This window comes from Salvelinus fontinalis, chromosome 26, assembly GCF_029448725.1.
Source record: "Salvelinus fontinalis isolate EN_2023a chromosome 26, ASM2944872v1, whole genome shotgun sequence".
NCBI lineage: Eukaryota > Metazoa > Chordata > Actinopteri > Salmoniformes > Salmonidae > Salvelinus > Salvelinus fontinalis.
In genome coordinates, this window is record NC_074690.1 from 21,197,830 (window position 1) to 21,218,578 (window position 20,749).

The following is a 20,749-nucleotide window of genomic DNA, read 5'->3' on the forward strand; positions in this document are numbered from 1 at the left end:
CATTCAGAGTATCTCTAGCGCTCCTGCTGTCTCTAGAGAGTTGAAAACAGCAGGTCTGGGACAGGCCTTCCATTGCCTAATACAATGGAACCAATGCAAACCACGCTGAATTCTGGTCAAGCTAAATCAAGTGTACACACAATGTATTTGATCCAGATCTGACTCTCCTCTAGAGAGGGCCAACCCCTGCACACCAGGATGGGGGGCCCCTGAGGAGAGTAGAAGGGGCACCCTGTAACATAGTGTGCTGGTTACGTTTCATCTCACCAGTGTTTGAAAAGGGCCCAGGAATCTCCCATGTGAGGTTGACAATGACATGTTGAACGTCTTCAGACAGTCCTTGGAACTAAACCCATCTTTATATACTAGCCTACGTCTGCCTGCCTGTCACTGTCAACATGTGACAGACACAAACAGCATACTAACCTCTCTTCCCTGGGAAAAACAAACATCCACCTTCCCTCAATCATCCTGCCAGGGACAGCATTGCATCTAAACTCCCCCCTCTTTTCGCAGGAGAGAGTGAACGGCTCCCGCACATTCTTCACACTGGCAGGCCCAACCCAGAGGTTATAGGCCAGTTATGATGGAGGAAGACATGTTGTGAGTCTCATAGAGTGTGTCACATATGGTTCTACTATCATCAGCAGACTTAGAAGTGTTATTGTGGTTGGGAGACATATAGAACACCTAAAAGAAACTGGTTTAATGAGCAATCTGCAGTTCAAACAATAAGAAAGCGGGAACCCCACCACTGATTTGGTAAACAGCTTAGGGATGGGGCTGGATAAATGTAGTAACTGTCAAATTCTAAGACGGAGCTATAGATGCAAGGACTGACCATCCATGAGATCAAATTTACAGTTCTAAACTGTTTTGAGGCTATACAGTGTTTGTTTACAATTACTTTTCTTACAAACACCAGAGTTAAACAAGCTTCTAGTTTGGGTTCTGATGGAGTGTGACAATTGAACTAAGCTCATGAGGCATTTATAAATTATATTCTTCAAGAATCCATGTGTACATAAATGAATGTCGCAATTACTTATTGCCCCTTTAATGAGCCATGAACGGACACTAATAGCAGTAATAAACCTACATGCATGTCAGCAAAGTGACATTTATGTAGCAAGTCCACTTATCTTGTTAAGTTATCTTATCTCCTCTTATCTTCGGAAAGTCCCTTGGGAAGTATTCTATTCTATGCCAGAGAACTGTGTCCACTCTCTAAGGATTCAGTACTGCAGTGATGTAGCCTATCACAGCATGTTATCCTGTGCTTTTATGGTCTAATGTTAACAGTAATTCTTTCAATATTTAGATTTATGTAAAAGGTAAATAACTTGCCACAACATTAAGGCTATGTAGAAATGTTAGTGCACATGGCTGAGCTTCAAAAAGCAAAACACCAAAGAGAATTGAAGAACAATAATGACTTACAATAAATAAAGACTATTTTAAATAATGACTTACCACCGGCAGGCATCAATTCCACATGAGTTATTTGACACTGGAAAACTATAAATATTCCGGTGATAAATGTGACACTCTTCGTCATCATCAGTTCCTAAGTCTCTTTATTCCCTCTTAAATTCCCAAAGCACACTATCAAATAAAAACCTGTCGGACAACTTTTCATCTGCGCAAGGTCCTTTTGGTTCGAAGTACCAAGGCGACACTATTCCGTCAGAATGTTGTCCACTTCTCAAACAAAAACGCAGAGCAAGTTATGAAATAAAATCCAGTAGTTGCATTTTTAACATAAAATACTAAACATTTCAATAGCAATACTTCCCGTCGCCGGGAAATGCCCATTTAACAAGAATTCAAATTGGCTAAATCTATTAGTCTTGGAAAGGTTGTGTGATCACTTGATAGAGCTAAGTAGGTCTAAGATAATAAGTATGTTGACAATGACTTGAGTGCGATGCTGAAGTTATTATTGTCTCTCTCCCTCTTGCATGGTCATCTCCGTTTTAATAAGTTGAGAGTGGAGACAGTGCATAAGCGCTGGAAACTCTGTACACACGCACCAAAACAGTGAGTCTGCCACCGTCTCTCTCTCTCTACTGTGTGTGTGTTTTCTCACCTGCATGAGAGCGAGTTCCTGTGAGAATTCTGTGGATTGGATGAGTGTGACATGTCTCACAAGGCTAAAAGGGCTTTCCAACCTCAGGGTGTGTGTGTGTGTGTGTGTGTGTGTGTGTGTGTGTGTGTGTGTGTGTGTGTGTGTGTGTGTGTGTGTGTGTGTGTGTGTGTGTGTGTGTGTGTGTGTGTGTGTGTGTGTGTGTGTGTGTGTGTGTGTGTGTGTGTGTGAGAGAGAGAGAGAGAGAGAGAGAGAGAGAGAGAGAGAGAGAGAGAGAGAGAGAGAGAGAGAGAGAGAGAGAGAGAGAGAGAGAGAGAGAGAGAGAGAGAGAGAGATTTGTCTGTGGGGCATTGCAAGCACACTGTACTCCACTTACTCTACTTCATTTAGTCTAATGATGTGTGAAATTAGACAGACCTATCATATTGAATTGCCACTAAAGGCATTTCATATCAGTTTATCTTCATAAGCAAAACCGCTTGTTTTGCATTGACAAAAGAGCACCATGGTGTACTAATACACCCTGTGAATGAGTTTCTTCCCATTGACGTCCTACATTCCTCCTGTGTCCCCTGTCTCTGGCCTCCGGTCCTCTGTCTGGCAGAGAGAGAGAGACAACGACCAGAGGAAGTCTGGGTGTTTGCTACCATGTCTGTGCTGGATGTGCTAGGGCCTCGATGAACTGAGTCTTAGACTGGAGAGATTGATGGACAGTGGGCTGGGGCTTGAAGAGAGGTCTGGGACTGGAGAGGGATGGACAGTGGGCTGGGGCCTGAAGAGAGGTCTGGGACTGGAGATGGATGGACAGTGGGCTGGGGCTTGAAGAGAGGTCTGGGACTGGAGATGGATGGACAGTGGGCTGGGGCTTGAAGAGAGGTCTGGGACTGGAGAGGGATGGACAGTGGGCTGGGGCTTGAAGAGAGGTCTGGGACTGGAGATGGATGCACAGTGGGCTGGGGCTTGAAGAGAGGTCTGGGACTGGAGAGGGATGGACAGTGGGCTGGGGCCTGAAGAGAGGTCTGGGACTGGAGAGGGATGGACAGTGGGCTGGGGCTTGAAGAGAGGTCTGGGACTGGAGAGGGATGGACAGTGGGCTGGGGCTTGAAGAGAGGTCTGGGACTGGAGATGGATGGACAGTGGGCTGGGGCCTGAAGAGAGGTCTGGGACTGGAGAGGGATGGACAGTGGGCTGGGGCCTGAAGAGAGGTCTGGGACTGGAGAGGGATGGACAGTGGGCTGGGGCTTGAAGAGAGGTCTGGGACTGGAGAGGGATGGACAGTGAGCTGGGGCTTGAAGAGAGGTCTGGGACTGGAGATGGATGGACAGGGGGCTGGGGCCTGAAGAGAGGTCTGGGACTGGAGAGGGATGGACAGTGGGCTGGGGCTTGAAGAGAGGTCTGGGACTGGAGAGGGATGGACAGTGGGCTGGGGCTTGAAGAGAGGTCTGGGACTGGAGATGGATGGACAGTGGGCTGGGGCTTGAAGAGAGGTCTGGGACTGGAGATGGATGGACAGTGGGCTGGGGCTTGAAGAGAGGTCTGGGACTGGAGATGGATGGACAGTGGGCTGGGGCTTGAAGAGAGGTCTGGGACTGGAGAGGGATGGACAGTGGGCTGGGGCTTGAAGAGAGGTCTGGGACTGGAGATGGATGGACAGTGGGCTGGGGCTTGAAGAGAGGTCTGGGACTGGAGAGGGATGGACAGTGGGCTGGGGCTTGAAGAGAGGTCTGGGACTGGAGATGGATGGACAGTGGGCTGGGGCTTGAAGAGAGGTCTGGGACTGGAGATGGATGGACAGTGGGCTGGGGCAGCTATTGCAGCTTTGTTACAGTGAAGATACCAAAAATAATTTAGTCCAATCAACATAAGCTAAATATGATGTGTCTGTCCATGGTACTAATTGGTGTGTGTACGCGTGTGTGTGCAAGTATAAAAAAACATGTTGACTCACACTACTTGTAGAGAAATGTTAATGACATCCTCCTCTCTTTCATGTTGCCGAAACGGTCGATGACTCTGTCATACAGTACACGCTTTTAGTTTTAGTTGTCCTAGGCTACCTGGATAAAATGCTTGCTCGCTAGCCTAACTTTCTTTCATGGGAAAGATGCGCCAGGCCAGGTAGTTAACATTAGCCTACTACATCTAGCTACATGTTCAACTTCCATCTTCTCAGGCCAGGGGCAAAATGTATGAATTTATGGTTGGATCAGAATCGCCGTTATAATCACTGGCCAGTAAGGAGAATTAAGTAAAACCACAAGTCCAAATCCCTATATCCATCCATGCCTAATTTAAGAAAGGGACGATTTTAGATTCAGTGGCTAACTAGCCACCGGAAGTCAACTACACAACAATTCAAGTTTTTTCTGTAAATTACGTTCTGGTTTTGATGTGGTGTGATTGGTGTGAAGCCAAATCCAAACTGTCTTCCCTTGACACTTTTGTTTTGGTGCACCAGGACCATTCACATTTCAGCTCACTCAGTTTACCTCAAAGCTGATTGGCTATTATTTTATTTTTTTATTATCAAGGGAGGCCAAATGCTCGCTGGCTTTCCTTTTATTCAATGCTATGGGCGGCAACAATGTCATATTCTTTTTGACAAGACAGCATCAGATAGATGGGCTACACATACAGAGAGAGAAAGAGGGGAGCTGTTTCATTCACTTGGATGCTTTCTCCGGTGAGATACATTCAGCCTCTTGTGAATTGAAGGAAATGTGTGAAACACAGAGAGACGAAATATACATTTGGGGGGGAAGCATGGCTTCCCTTGGCATTCATGAGTACATACCACTGTTTACAGTATGGAATACAATTTTGTGGTAGTGTTCACTACTTGATGTATTATACTCAGGGTTGGGGAGTAACTGATTACATGTATTCTACATGACTACAAAAAAACTGTAACTGTAATCAGTTGCGTTTCCAGCAAAAATATTGCAATCAGATTACAGAAAATTTTAAAAACTAGAAGATTATTTATTGGATTCAGAAAGGATGTCTGCAAAAACATTTATAATGACACCTTTCAGTTTTGTCTATGACATTCAATTTAGCATTGAAAATAGGCGCAAGTTTAAGTTTGTTCCATCTGAGCAAGTCCGACCATAAGGCAGAGAACACTATGATGACACCAAATGTGTTTGATGGACTGTTTTTTGTCTTCCTCTAATGGCTCTTATTAAGGGGAAAGTAATCAGATTACGTTACTGAGTTTGGGTAATCCAAAAGTTACGTTACTGATTACAATTTTGGGCAGATACTGTAATTACAGTAGTAACTGTAAAGTATTACATTTAGAGAGTAACCAACTCTGATAAATGCATATTTATTTTACAGTCGTAAAGATCGAAACAGAAATCATTTTCCAGAGGTTTAGGTAGGCTGTGGGGGAGATTAATTAATTATTTGTACCACTGTCTTAATCTTAATTGTCATCATCATCATCATCATTAAAGACATCGCCAAATTCATTATTACATTCTTCATCATCACAGTTATCATCATCAATATCATCATCATCATCATCATGACATACTTGGTGGAGTGTTTCCGATAGAGAACAGTGGCGATGACAGCAGAGAGAGAACCACTCCCAACCACACATACAACAAATCCGTAGTACAACACTACGTTATTGAATTAAACAGGTGCATCATTAGTGTAGTAACACCTTGGTAGAAAGGGGTCGTTTCTAACCTCATCCTAATACCATCCAGTCGAATACGCCAAAATATATCATCTGCATTTGTAGATCTTATGAACTCTCTTACCACTACTCTTACTTGTATCTGCAATGTCTAAGCCTGAGAGCTGAGTGACCATGGATACCATGTAACATGGAGTGTGATGATGATGTCATCTGGGGCTACGTCTCGACCAGGGGCCCGGCCCTTGAACACCAACTGTGGAGAGAACAGAACACAGCCTTTATATAATCACACAGATACAGTATATTTAGTGACACAGCGGTATCACATTACCATAGTGCTCATCACTTGGCTTGGAAGCCTGAGAATCGAGGTTCAGTCAGAATCAAACTGGGGACAAAATGACGTCCACACTTTGAGCATTTGCGTCTATTTTATGATGTTTTTATGTCCTGCAGAAAACAGATATCAATTTAAGGAGCTGTTACTAAAGCTAAAGCCTCCCTTAATAGTTATTACTGTAGACACCTTACCCAGAATGGCTGTGTGTAATCCACATATACACTGCCCAAGAACCACACGTCTCCCTGGCTTCCTGACTCAGTCCACAAGACACTGGCAGCACCTCCACTCGCATGCTTCTTCCTGGGGGAAATGAATGAATCAACCAATAAATCCATCCATCCATCCATCCATCCATCCACCCATCCACCCATCCACCCATCCAACTGTCTCTCCAACCACCCACCCAACCAACTGTGCATCCATCTATCCACCTAACTGTCCATCCATCCATCTATCCACCCACCCATCCACCCATCCACCCATCCATCCACCCAACCGTCCTTCCTTCTATTCATCCATCCGAGGACAACATGATCCTACCCACCTGTTATTGCTGTAGAGTTTAAGGGTCTCGATGTGTGCCATTCATGTGAAACCAGAAAGTCAGACAGTACCCCCTGTTGTCCGGCTGCAGTATCTCACGCAACAGCATGGATCTGTCTCCCCATTGGCCGACAGAACAGTCCACGTATACTGTAGGTAGTAATCGACTACAGGGTTCCAAACATTCTGAAATTCACTAAAGCATCCCATGTATGTAACTTTAGTCTTTCACTTTTCAATGAAAAGGACCTGCAGTGTCACCCTTTGAAGGGGCCATTTCTACATTAGATTCCAGATAGATTTGATGCAGCAAAGGACATTTTGTAATGCAACAAGACAACGATCTGTGACATAGAAAATCAATTATACTAAAAATATTTTGTGTTGGACAACCTGGATTATTAACAGTGTGTGCTGGGCTGAAGAAGGATGGGAATGGAAACTAAAACCATTGTGTTTTGACATATAGCCTTAATCAGTGTGTTTGGCCTAGGATGGTGTCCCACAGTGTCATGCCAGGGACTCACTCTATGATATTCCCAGTCCAGCTGCAGCGTTCTCCTGGTCCTCTTTGTAATTTGTATTTAATATGGATCCCCATTAACTGTTGCCAAGGCAGCAGCTACTCTTCCTGGGGTCCAGCAAAATTAAGGCAGTTTATACCATTTTAAAACATTACAATACATTCACAGATTTCACAACACACTGTGTGCCCTCAGGCCCCTGCTCCACCACTACCACATATCTACAGTACTAAATCCATGTGTATGTGTGTGTAGTGTGTATGTTATCATGTGTGTGTGTGTATGTTTGTGTTGCTTCCCATAAGGTGTTTTTTAAATCTAATTTTACTGCTTGCATCAGTTACTTGATGTGGAATAGAGTTGGGGACTGTGAAGAGACCTCTTGTGGCATGTCTTGTGGGGTATGCATGGGTGTACGAGCTGTGTGCCAGTAGTTTAGACAGACAGCTCGGTGCATTCAACATGTCAATACCTCTCATAAATAAAAGCAGTGATGAAGTCAATCTCTCCTGGCTGAAGTGGAGGAGAGATTGACATGCAAATTATTAATATTAGCTCTCTATGTACAACCAAGGGCCAGCCGTGCTGCCCTCTTCTGAGTCAATTGCAATTTTCCTAAATCCTTTTTTTGTGGAACCTGACCATACGACTAAACAGTAGTCAAGGTGTGACAAAACTAGGGCCTGTAGGACCTGCCTTGTTGATAGTGTTGTTAAGAATGCAGTGTCACTTTATTATGGACAGACTTCTCCCCGTCTTAGCTACTACTGTATCAATATGTTTTGACCATGACAGTTTACAATATAGGGTTAGGACATGCTTTGCTACGGTGTACCCTAACGAATATGACCTAGCCAACAGCTTGAGATGAGCTAGAGAAACACTAAAAACACTAAACTAAAACCAACAGGATAGAAAGTGTTTAATTATTAGACAGAATTGTGTTTTTTTATTCATCAAGAGAGAAACAACTGCTTCCTACAGCCTGTGTCGGCCGTTTTGAAAGAGAAGATGAGTTGAACCCAGAGAAGAGAATGAAAGCTTTATAAAGCTGAGAAACTAGTATGCTTCTTCATCTGACCCATCCTCACAGTCCACTTTGAAATCACAGACAACATCACTGGGGACACATCAGTGTAGCGCACAAGAAGTCTCACTCAGGACAACAGGAAACTAGGACCAAAGAAACTGAAGGTTTAATCTTGGACCCAACCCAAGTAAGACCTGACTAAACTCAGTATCAATGCAATGGAAGAAGAATTAGCCTTGTCCCAGATGCTTTAGTGTTGTCTTTCCATTAGCCTGACAATGACAACAGGACACGGCAAGACAGCACAAACACATTGGGGATCAGGCTAAATAACTAGTTCTGATATTATATGAACAGTATCTATTGAGTTTGATATTTGGTATTTGTGATGATTTGTGCTTTATTTCATGCGTAACTTTGTTACAGGCAACTTTGAGTCTCTCTACACAATGGGGAGTATGCTGGGTAAAGGAGGATGTGGGTCTATGCCGCCATGCGCAAAAGTGACAGCCAACAGGTGAAGCTTATATCAGTTTGTTATGGAATTCTAAATCTGGTCATATAGTTGTATAACTGCGTGAGACGGAAAATTCAAATGTTATATTGCTATTTATATTTGCATGATCCAAGAAGTGAAAGCACACTAATACAGTTGAAGTCGGTAGTTTACATACACCTTAGCCAAGTACATTTAAACTCAGTTTTTCACAATTCCTGACATTTAATCCTAGTAAAAATTCCCTGTCTTAGGTCAGTTAGGATCACCACTTTATTTTAAGAATGTGAAATGTCAGAATAATAACAGAGAGAATGATTTATTTCAGCATTTATTTATTTCATCACATTCCCAGTGGGTCAGAAGTTTACATACACTCAATTAGTATTTGGTAGCATTGCCTTTAAATTGTTTGACTTAGGTTAAACATTTCAGGTAGCCTTCCACAAGCTTCCCACAATAAGTTGGGTGAATTTTGGCCCATTCCTCCTGACAGAGCTGGTGTAACTCCAATACCTTGACTTTGAGGTCCTTAAACCATTTTTGCCACAACTTTGGAAGTGTGCCCGGGGTCATTGTCCACTTGGAAGACTCATTTGTGACCAAGCTTTAACTTCCTGACTGATGTCTTGAGATGTTGCTTCAATATATCCACATAATTTTATAACTCCTCATGATGCCATCTATTTTGTGAAGTGCACCAGTCCCTCCTGCAGCAAAGCACTCCCACAACATGATGCTGCCACCCCCGTGCTTCACGGTTGGGATGGTACTCTTCGGCTTGCAAGCGTCCCCCTTTTTCCTCCAAACATAACAGTGGTCATTATGGCCAAACAGTTCTATTTTTGTTTCATCAGACCAGAGGACAGTTCTCCAAAAAGTATGATCTTTGACCCCATGTGCAGTTGCAAACCGCAGTCTGGCTTTTTTATGGCGGTTTTGGAGCAGTGGCTTCTTCCTTGCTGAGCTGCCTTTCAGGTTATGTCGATATAGGACTCGTTTTATTGTGGATATAGATACTTTTGTACCTGTTTCCTCCAGCATCTTCACAAGGTCCTTTGCTGTTGTTCTGGGATTGATTTGCACTTTTCGCACCACAGTACGTTCATCTCTAGGAGACAGAACGTATCTCGTTCCTGTGCGGTATGACGGCTGCGTGGTCCCATGGTGTTAATACTTGCATACTATTGTTTGTACAGATGAACATGGTACCTTCAGGCGTTTGGAAATTGCTCCCAAGGATGAACCAGACTTGTGGAGGTTTACTATTTTTTTCTGAGGTCTTGGCTGATTTCTTTTGATTTTCTCATGATGTCAAGCAAAGAGGCACTGAGTGTGAAGGTAGGCCTTGAAATACATCCACAGGTACACCTCCAATTGACTCAAATGATGTCAATTAGCCTATCAGAAGCTTTTAAAGCCCTGGCATCATTTTCTGGAATTTTCCAAGATGTTTAAAGGCACAGTCAACTTAGTGTATGTAAACTTCTGACCCACTGGAATTGTGATACAGTGAATTATAAGTGAAATAATCTGTCTGTAAACAATTGTTGGAAAAATGACTTGTGTCATGCACAAAGTAGATGTCCTAACCGACTTGCCAAAACTATAATTTGTTAACAAGAAATTTGTGGAGTGGTTGAAAAACGAGTTTTAATGACTCCAAACTAAGTTTATGTAAACTTCAAACTTCAACTGTATATGAATTTCTCATCATGTTGCTTTTTCACTCAGGTGGCCATAAAGTATGTGACCAGAGGAATGGCAGAGCCATACATAAAGCTTGTAAGTAACCTGTAAGGACTCTCAGGTTAAGTATACAGAAAGTCACCTTTTTTAACCTTCTTACCCCACTCTCCTCTCCATCCACTTTTCCCTCCCCTCTCACCTCCAGCCTGGGGAGCGGAGTGCCTTGTCACTGGAGGTGACCTTGGTGCAGATCGTCTCATGGCCCCCGTCCTGCTGCTACGTGCTGGGCCTGCTGGAGTGGTTTAAGGAGGCTGAGCGGTCCCTGCATGGACTTGTTTGGCTTCATTAAGAAGCTGGGTGAACGAGTGTCTGGCCAGGACCATCAGGTGATGCTCTGGTGAAGTCCTGTGTGGCTCAGTACGTAAAAGTTTGGCACAAGAAATGCCAAGGTTGTCAGTTGAGTTCACACCGTGTTCACATACACCTACTACAAATGTATGGATTCCCTGTTCTGTACTCTAATCTCTAGTTGCTACTAAGTCACAAACTAAGTCACTTTGGATAAGAGTGTTTGTTAAGTGGCATATATTCTGATTATGTTATTACAGGTGGCGCTGGCTGTTCTATACTCTGATTTTGTTATAACAGTTGAAGCTGGCTGTTCTATACTCTGATTTTGTTATAACAGTTGATGCTGGCTGTTCTATACTCTGATTTTGTTATAACAGTTGATGCTGGCTGTTCTATACTCTGATTTTGTTATAACAGTTGATGCTGGCTGTTCTATACTCTGATTATGTTATTACAGGTGGCACTGGCTGTTCTATACTCTGATTATGTTATTACAGGTGGCACTGGCTGTTCTATACTCTGATTATGTTATTACAGGTGGCACTGGCTGTTCTATACTCTGATTATGTTATTACAGGTGGCACTGGCTGTTCTATACTCTGATTATGTTATTACAGGTGGCACTGGCTGTTCTATACTCTGATTATGTTATTACAGGTAGTGCTGGCTGTTCTATACTCTGATTATGTTATTACAGGTAGTGCTGGCTGTTCTATACTCTGATTATGTTATTACAGGTGGTGCTGGCTGTTCTATACTCTGATTATGTTATTACAGGTGGTGCTGGCTGTTCTATATTATGATTATGTTATTACAGGTGGTGCTGGCTGTTCTATACTCTGATTATGTTATTACAGGCGGTGCTGGCTGTTCTATATTATGATTATGTTATTACAGGTGGTGCTGGCTGTTCTATACTCTGATTATGTTATTACAGGTGATGCTGGCTGTTCTATACTCTGATTATGTTATTACAGGTGGCGCTGGCTGTTCTATACTCTGATTATGTTATTACAGGTGGCACTTGCTGTTCTATACTCTGATTTTGTTATAACAGTTGATGCTGGCTGTTCTATACTCTGATTATGTTATTACAGGTGGCGCTGGCTGTTCTATACTCTGATTATGTTATTACAGGTGGCGCTGGCTGTTCTATACTCTGATTATGTTATAACAGTTGATGCTGGCTGTTCTATACTCTGATTATGTTATTACAGGTGGCGCTGGCTGTTCTATACTCTGATTATGTTATTACAGGTGGCGCTGGCTGTTCTTTACTCTGATTATGTTATTACAGGTGGCGCTGGCTGTTCTATATTCTGATTATGTTATTACAGGTGATGCTGGCTGTTCTATACTCTGATTATGTTATTACAGGCGGTGCTGGCTGCTCTTTACTCTGAATATGTTATTACAGGTAGTGCTGGCTGTTCAATATTATAATTATGTTATTACAGGCGGTGCTGGCTGTTCTATACTCTGATTATGTTATTACAGGTAGTGCTGGCTGTTCAATATTATAATTATGTTATTACAGGCGGTGCTGGCTGTTCTATACTCTGATTATGTTATTACAGGGGGCGCTGGCTGTTCTACATTCTGATTATGTTATTACAGAGGTGGTGCTAGCTGTTCAGCATTGCTGTGACTGGGGGGGGGGGGGGGGGGTCCTGCACCGTGACTCAAGGTTGAAAACCTGCTGGTGCAGACAGACAACATGCGGGTCAAGCTCATCGACCAGCTATGGAGACCTGCTGAGAGAATCGTCCTATAGAGACTACTCCGGTAGGAGACAACAAGGGAATCGCTGGTCAGGGTTATGTTCAGTAGGCACAAAATGCAAAAAAACACTCTGAAACTGAGTGAAAAAGGTAGGTGCTATCTGAACTCGTCCAATAAGAAGCACTTTTGTTAGTGTGCCCTAATGAACATGACCCAGTTGTAAAGATCTGGAAAATGTCTCAGAAAACAGGATATTAGTAATTTACAATAATCTCGCTGTAATTTTTCCTCCCTTCTCTCAGGTACAGAAGAGTACTGTCCTCCAGAGTGGGTGCTGAGTGGTGTGTACCAGGGTCGCCACCATCTGGTTACTGCGGGTACTGCTCTACGGCCTGGTGTGTGGCCGCCTGCCATTCAACAAGGAGGCTGACATCATCGCTGGGCGCCTGTGCTTCAAAAAGGGCCTGACTAAGGGTGAGGGGGGTGCGCAGAGAGAGAGAGACGTTTCTGTTGCTATGTATGAGTATGTTCTTGGATGTGGTTATGGAAACATGAGGGGGTTAAAGGTGGGTACCAGTCTTTTTAGCTAAAATTCCACTCCTGTCATTTTCCAAAGAGCTTGGACAAATGACAGGAGTGGCAAGGAGTGGAATAATATCTAAAAAGACTGGTACTCAGACTAGATTAAAGGTGATCAAATACAAAAAAAGATTGAAGAGACCCAAAGGCCAAATCTCCATCCTATCGCTGTTTCATCATGATACAGAGTGTGAGGAGTTGATCAGCTGGTGACTGTAGCAGGATCCCACTAAGAGGCCTGTTCTGGAACAGATCCTCCTCCATGACTGGATGGCTGAGGGAGAGGTGACCCAGGGGAGAGGTGACCCAGGTGGAGAGGTGACCCAGGTGGAGAGGTGACCCAGAGGGAGGGGTGACCCAGGGGGAGGGATGACCCAGGGGGATGGGTGGTGACAAGCTTTAGGAGAGTGGGAGACCTACCACCTGAGTCATCAGTGGTGGCTCGCAAGATACAAATATGACAACAACAAAGATCATGGAAGAATTGCAAAAATAACCAGCATCTGAATAAAGAATTCCAAGAAAGAATACAAAACACATATTCTGAGTGGAATGTAGTTTTTGGAGTCATCTTTGAAATATAAGATATTTTAAAATGTCAGAAAATGAAGAAAAAAAACTATTTAGGTGGATGTTTGTTTATTATGTCCAGAAAATTAATATAAAATATATCAAAAATGAATATCCCAATAAGGCATTTGGTCATTTGATCAGAAGGTTTAAAGTAACACATTATTTCCTCAATACATTTACAAATGGATTTGTCAAGAGATTATATTTTTCTATACTTGTAAATACGTTATAAAAGAGGATGCCCTCTGAGACGTGTCCAGGAACATGTGATGACATCACTACATTCCAAAGGACTTGTTCCTAGCTTGGTCCCAGATCTGTTAGTGCTGTATATTAATGCCCATTGGAGTTGGCTAAAGAGGACAAATAGATCTGGGACACACCTGGCACCTTAATTGGGGAGGACAGGCTCGTGGTAGTGGCAGAGTCAGTGGAATGGTATCAAATACGTCAAACACATAGTTTGATGCCATTTTATTTGATCCGTTTCAGCCATTATTATGAGTCGTCCTCCCCTCAGCAGCCTCCACTGATCTGGGAACAGGTTAACTAGTTCAAGCATAATCACACACAAACTGCTCTGCATTAGAGGGAATGAAATCTTACCGTATGGTGCCATCTATCCACCATGATAGCACAAAATCTATCTCTGAAATGGCATATTATTACATGTCATCCTTGTGACATGAAGATTATTTTAATCTTACGATATAAGTATCTCATCTTCTTTCACAACAAAAGCACAAAATGTATGACAAACGTTGGATTCTGATCAAATATCATTTTAGGACTGAGAAGTGGCCATTTGAGACAGGTCGTCTGGTGTCTGCGAACTTCCTTCAAGCGTAGAAAGGAAACCAGTTCTGGGCCCGTAATTATATAGCATCTCAGAGTAGGTGTGCTGATCTAGGATCAGGTCAACTCTGTCCATGTAATCTTATTCATCATTATATCAAAAGCTAAACTGATCCTAGATCAGCACTTCTACTCTGAGATGCTTTATGAGTACAGGCCCAGGGGGTTATAGTGCCAGCACATCCCCTAAGAGAGTGGTCTCTGTGGCAGTCAGTCAGGTCCAGTGCAGCTCTACACAGTTTTCCTGGCTGTCAGCACTCTCACGATGGAACCCACTCCTCCAGCAGAGAGAGCCTAGAACCCCACACAGTATGAACACAGTGAATACAAATAACAACAATATAACAGGAATATGGAAATAAGTTAATAAAGCAATCTAACAGTAAAGAGTACTTCAGTGAGCACTTCTTAATAAAAATGTATGCATGTGCTTCATCAGTGTGTGCGTTTCACACACACCTACTACCTTGTAAGTGCTTCCAGCCATACACCAGTTAGGATAAGTCTTACCTTTTCGTGCCACTGCAGCAGGGTAGCACTGCTGTTTTCAGAAGGCTTCTCAAAGCCCTTGTAGATGTACTTCATGAGCAGGTCAACACCGTTCTTATCCAGAGACTGTACAGCCTTCTCAATGTCACTGCTCTTGAAGGCACTCAGTACTTTAAGCATCAGGGCTTCAGCACGATCCTAATCACACACACATGCACAGCGAAGGAAGTACACGCTTTTACATGCCTCAAGCTCAAAGTGTATTTTGAGGAACACGCTAGTTTTGTTTCACATGGGACTGTTAACGCTCGACATGGTTCTATTGTGTTGTAATGAAGACTGACCTTAACATTTTGGTTTTTGGTGTTGATGGGGGGATTCTTCAGAACAGCCTGCAAAGCTTCCATCAGGTTCCCTGTGCATCAGTGTTAAGGAAAAGACAGACAAACTATATAGAAGTGTTATACTAATGAGAGAGCGCCACAGTAATTCTTGATTCACCTCTCTTCAAAAATGTTTTAGAATCTCAATGACTAACAGAATGATTGACTGGTGGAATTCACTTCCTACCGTCCTTCAACTTGTCTGAACCTGCTTTGAAACAAATGAATGTCTTCAGGTCATGAACAAAATATTAGGCCTACTACTACTACCACCACCACCAAACCTTTACTGAATAAAACACAAAATCTGACTGCAGAACGTATTCTCGTTATATGAAAAAGGATGATCGTTGGATCAATGACATGAGAGCACCACGCCCTGACTTGGTGACAGGCGCACAAGCGTCGACTTTATCTGCAACATAGTAGCATCATGACTTGTCAGATGGTCTGAATTGCAACATTATAGCAAAACTGTGTCGGCTTCACGTCACTCCATTAAATGTAACAGTGCACTTAGTATATCAAATCAGTGTAAAAGGATATTGTCTGATCAGCGAATCCACTTCTGCTTCATCTGGACCGACCTGACTCTCTCCATTATCCTCATCGTCCACAAATTTGTTCTCGTCGTACTCGTCAACGTCCACCTTCCTGAATTGGTTCGAATCATTATTCTTCGACATTTTGAAGATATATTTTGTTGTTTAAAGAAGAATTAGAAGGAATACCGCAAGCTGTCTGTGCTGCTTTACAATTTAAACATTTCTGCTTTCATTTCCTGTCTCGAGCTGACAGCTTCACTTCCGTATAGAGGGCGCTCTCTAGTGGCTGATGTGTGCTAGGCACATACCGTCTATGGTGATATGTCTAGATGGGCCAGTACTCATACATAACAGTAGATGGTGGTATAGGTTGAGAAAAAGCTAACTCTCTCCACAACCTAAGAGTGTAAACTGTGGCAAACCGTTGAAAGGATCTCAATTGGCTCCCTTGGCTGAGTTTTGAGAAGGAGGCAAGGAGAGAACACGCGAGAATCAAGGAAATACAATTGAGATTCTGCAGTTGTCAATGAGACTCAGACTCTCTGTGTGTGTTTTGGGTTTTACTATCCTTGAGGGGACCAGAAGTGCTCACAAAGATAGTAAAACAAAGAAAATTCTGACAAGTCGGGACATTTCGCTAGTACCCACAAGGAAAAGGCTATTTTAGGCTCAGGTGTTAGGTTTACAATTAGGGTCAAAATTAGATTTTGAATGGAAATCAATTGTTTGGTCCTCACAAGGATAATAAAACAAACGTGTGAATGGAAACACATGTCCTCAAAGATGGACGGCAGGTGGGAGGAGGGGAGATCAGGTGAGACTATTCTAGCCAATGAGAGGGCAGATAGTTATGAGTGTTGTTCACATACGTAAGTAGTTTTTCTCAAAGTTGCCTGAATGCCACGTGCATCCACTGATATCAGTACATTTGTAACAGCCTTAAACATTACGAAACTTCTATTCCCATCGAATACATCTGACGTAATTCGACACTCTCATTGCCCTCCATACAAAAAAAATCCCCAATTGGCCTGTATATTTTACACGGACAGATTTTGGGTGGAATAAATCCTCCCGCTTCGCCTCTTCCGCTCTACTTATTAGTCAGCTAGGTTAACACATGACATGAGTCAACTGCACACTCCCGCTCCAGTTTATTCCAGTTTATGAATGGAATACATATTGAGGGTATACAGTAGTTGGTGATTCACCTAGACAGGTGGTAGTTGGTGATTCACCTAGACAGGTTTTGCTCGCGGTTTGAGCAAGAAAATAATAACTGATTCGATTAAATAAACAAGTGCTGCCCATAAACTACATGAATGGCCTACATGTATCAACTTTCAGAGAGAATGCTTTTGTTTATATTTTGTGCATATTGATTGAATATTGCCAACTGCATCCGTAAAAAAATATTGCGCCTATTTATTGAAACCCTTGCTGTTAATAGATCGCAAATTAAGCAGCATACAACTGACCTAAACGTTTGGAAATGATACGTTAACTTTCTCATCCATATAGCCTTAAAACGCATCTCAGGTGCAAGTGCACTGTTTAGCTTCAGAACCCCTTCCCCTTTTCCACATTTTGTTACATTACAGCCTTATTCTAAAATTGATTAAATATTTGTTTTTCCTCAATCTACACACAATACCCCATAATGACAAAGTGAAAAAAGGTTTAGAATTTTTAGCAAATGTATATATATACACTGTTCAAAAAAATAAAGGGAACACTAAAATAACACATCCTAGATCTGAATGAATGAAATATTCTTATTAAATACTTTTTTCTTTACATAGTTGAATGTGCTGACAACAAAATCACACAAAAATGATCAATGGAAATCAAATGTATCAACCCATGGAGGTCTGGATTTGGAGTCACACTCAAAATTAAAGTAGAAAACCCCACTACAGGCTGATCCAACTTTGATGTAATGTCCTTAAAACAAGTCAAGATGAGGCTCAGTAGTGTGTGTGGCCTCCACGTGCCTGTATGACCTTCCTACAACGCCTGGGCATGCTCCTGATGAGGTGGCGGATGGTCTCCTGAGGCATCTCCTCCCAGACCTGGACTAAAGCATCCGCCAACTCCTGGACAGTCTGTGGTGCAACGTGGCGTTGGTGGATGGAGCGAGACATGATGTCCCAGATGTGCTCAATTGGATTCAGGTCTGGGGAACGGGCGGGCCAGTCCTTAGCATCAATGCCTTCCTCTTGCAGGAACTGCTGACACACTCCAGCCACATGAGGTCTAGCATTGTCTTGCATTAGGAGGAACCCAGGGCCAACCGCACCAGCATATGACCTCACAAGGGGTCTGAGGATCTCATCTCGGTACTTAATGGCAGTCAGGCTACCTCTGGCGAGCACATGGAGGGCTGTGCGGCCCCACAAAGAACTGCCACCCCACACCATGAATGACCAACCGCCAAACCGGTCACGCTGGAGGATGTTGCAGGCAGCAGAACGTTCTCTACGGCATCTCCAGACTCTGTCACGTCTGTCACGTGCTCAGTGTGAACCTGCTTTCATCTGTGAAGAGCACAGGGCGCCAGTGGCAAATTTGCCAATCTTGGTGTTGTCTGGCAAATGCCAAACGTCCTGCACGGTGTTGGGCTGTAAGCACAACCCCCACCTGTGGACGTCGGGCCCTCATACCACCCTCATGGAGTCTGTTTCTGACCGTTTGAGCAGACACATGCACATTTGTGGCCTGCTGGAGGTCATTTTGCAGGGCTCTGGCAGTGCTCCTCCTGCTCAAAGGCGGAGGTAGCGGTCCTGCTGCTGGGTTGTTGCCCTCCTACAGCCTCCTCCACGTCTCCTGATGTACTGGCCTGTCTCCTGGTAGCGCCTCCATGCTCTGGACACTACGCTGACAGACACAGCGAAACCTTCTTGCCACAGCATGTATTGATGTGCCATCCTGGATGAGCTGCACTACCTGAGCCACTTGTGTGGGTTGTAGACTCCGTCTCATGCTACCACTAGAGTGAAAGCACCACCAGCATTCAAAAGTGACCAGAACATCAGCCAGTAAGCATAGGAACTGAGAAGTGGTCTGTGGTCACCACCTGCAGAACCACTCCTTTATTGGGGGTGTCTTGCTAATTGCCTATAATTTCCACCTGTTGTCTATTCCATTTGCACAACAGCATGTGAAACTTATTGTCAATCAGTGTTGCTTCCTAAGTGGACAGTTTGATTTCACAGAAGTGTGATTGACTTGGAGTTACATTGTGTTATTTAAGTGTTCCCTTTATTTTTTTGAGCAGTGTAAATAAAAAAACAGAAGTACCTTATTTACATAAGTGTTCAGACCCTTTGCTATGAAACTCGAAATTGAGTCTCATAGCAAACTGGGTCTAATATATACTATACAGTATTCAGACTCCTTGACTTTTTCCACATTTTGATACGTTTTAGACTTATTCTAAAATGAATTCAATAGTTTTTTTCTACCTCATCAATCTTTACACAATACCCCATAATGACGAAGCAAAAAACGTTTTTTTTTAGAAATGTTTGCAAATGTATTAAAAATATAAAACTGAAATATCACATTTAAGGAGTTAGGTCAGGTTTAGGGAAAATAGGATTTTGAATGGGAATCAATTGTTTGGTCCTCACAAGGATAGTAAAACAAACGTGTGCATGGAAACACATGTCCTCAAAGATGGACGGCAGGTGGGAGGAGGGAAGATCAGGTGGGACTTTTCTAGACAATGAGAGGGCAGATACGTGTGTGAACAACAGGCACAACTAAGTAGTTTTTCTCAAAGTTGCCTGAATGCCACGTGCATCCACTGATATCAGTACATTTTTAACAGCCTACGAAACTTCTATTCGTACGAAACTTCTATTCCATCGAATACATCTGACGTAATTCGACACTCTCATAGACATTCATACCAAAAAATCCACAATTGGCCTGTATATTTTACACGGACAGATTTTGGCCGGAATAAATCTTTCCGCTTCGCCTCTTCCGCTCTACTTATTAGTCAGCTAGGTTAACACATGACATGAGTCAACTGCACACTCCCGCTCCAGTTTATTCCAGTTTATGAATGGAATACATATTGAGGGTATACAGTAGTTGGTGATTCACCTAGACAGGTGGTAGTTGGTGATTCACCTAGACAGGTTTTGCTCGCGGTTTGAGCAAGAAATACATGTATCAACTTTCAGAGTGAATGTTTATGTTTTGTGCATATGAATTGAACATTGACAAATGCATCAGTAACAATTTTTCGCCTGTTTATTGCAACACTTGCTGTTAATAGATCGCAAATTAAGCAGCATACAACTGACCTAAACGTTTGGAAATGATACGTTAACTTTCTCATGCATATAGCCTTAAAACGCATCTCAGGTGCAAGTGCACTGTTTAGCTCACATCTGACGGCTGGGGGGCCATTTAGGACGTACTGCAGATCGCTAAAATATTCTGATGATTATGATCAGATTTCCTCATTTCAAATATTATGGCGACACTATAACAAAAAGGGTTTGGTATGGTTTAGAAACTTGGGAACCAAGCTCGAGTTATCACCTGGACATATTGAAATATCTTCATGCCTATAATAAAAATATTCAGGCTTCTATAATAACTGTCAATTTATTGAAAAAAAATCTGAATTACAGGGGGCGGTTTGGAAAAAACGAATCTCGTCCGAAACGTCCTATGGAATAAAGGACGTTCTGTAGTAATAATTACATAACAAACGTTCTCCAGTAATACTATTCCCGTACAAATAGGGTTTATGTGTTACTAATTACAGTGATGTAAAGTACTTAACTAAAAATACTTTAGTAAAAATACTTTAAAGTACTACTTAAGTAGTTTTTTTGCGTTATCTGTACTTTACTATTTATATGTTT

The 20,749-nt window shown here is 42.7% G+C and overlaps 3 protein-coding genes across 3 annotated transcripts in view; all 3 read right to left on the reverse strand.

Annotated features, from left to right (window-relative positions):
- Positions 1-1,656, reverse strand: part of LOC129823902 (plexin domain-containing protein 2-like) — a 12,266-nt gene extending 10,610 nt beyond the window's left edge. Inside the window, exon 1 of the mRNA XM_055882986.1 lies at positions 1,474-1,656. Coding sequence (XP_055738961.1) covers positions 1,474-1,561 — 88 coding nt within the window. The 5' untranslated portion in view covers positions 1,562-1,656. The remainder of the gene's footprint in view (positions 1-1,473) is intronic.
- A 1,119-nt stretch (positions 1,657-2,775) lies between these two features.
- Positions 2,776-6,162, reverse strand: LOC129824594 (uncharacterized). The gene is made up of 3 exons (XM_055884283.1): positions 6,154-6,162; positions 5,921-5,994; positions 2,776-3,769 (listed from the first exon to the last, which is right to left on the reverse strand). The coding sequence occupies exons 1-3, from the start codon at positions 6,160-6,162 to the stop codon at positions 2,776-2,778; spliced, it is 1,077 nt and encodes a 358-aa protein (XP_055740258.1).
- A 7,478-nt stretch (positions 6,163-13,640) lies between these two features.
- On the reverse strand, positions 13,641-16,150 carry LOC129823904 (actin-related protein 2/3 complex subunit 5-like). The gene is made up of 4 exons (XM_055882998.1): positions 15,864-16,150; positions 15,280-15,351; positions 14,957-15,133; positions 13,641-14,740 (listed from the first exon to the last, which is right to left on the reverse strand). Exons 1-4 carry the CDS (start codon positions 16,002-16,004, stop codon positions 14,678-14,680), a joined length of 453 nt encoding a protein of 150 aa, XP_055738973.1. The 5' UTR covers positions 16,005-16,150; the 3' UTR covers positions 13,641-14,677.
- Positions 16,151-20,749: the final 4,599 nt, after the last annotated feature.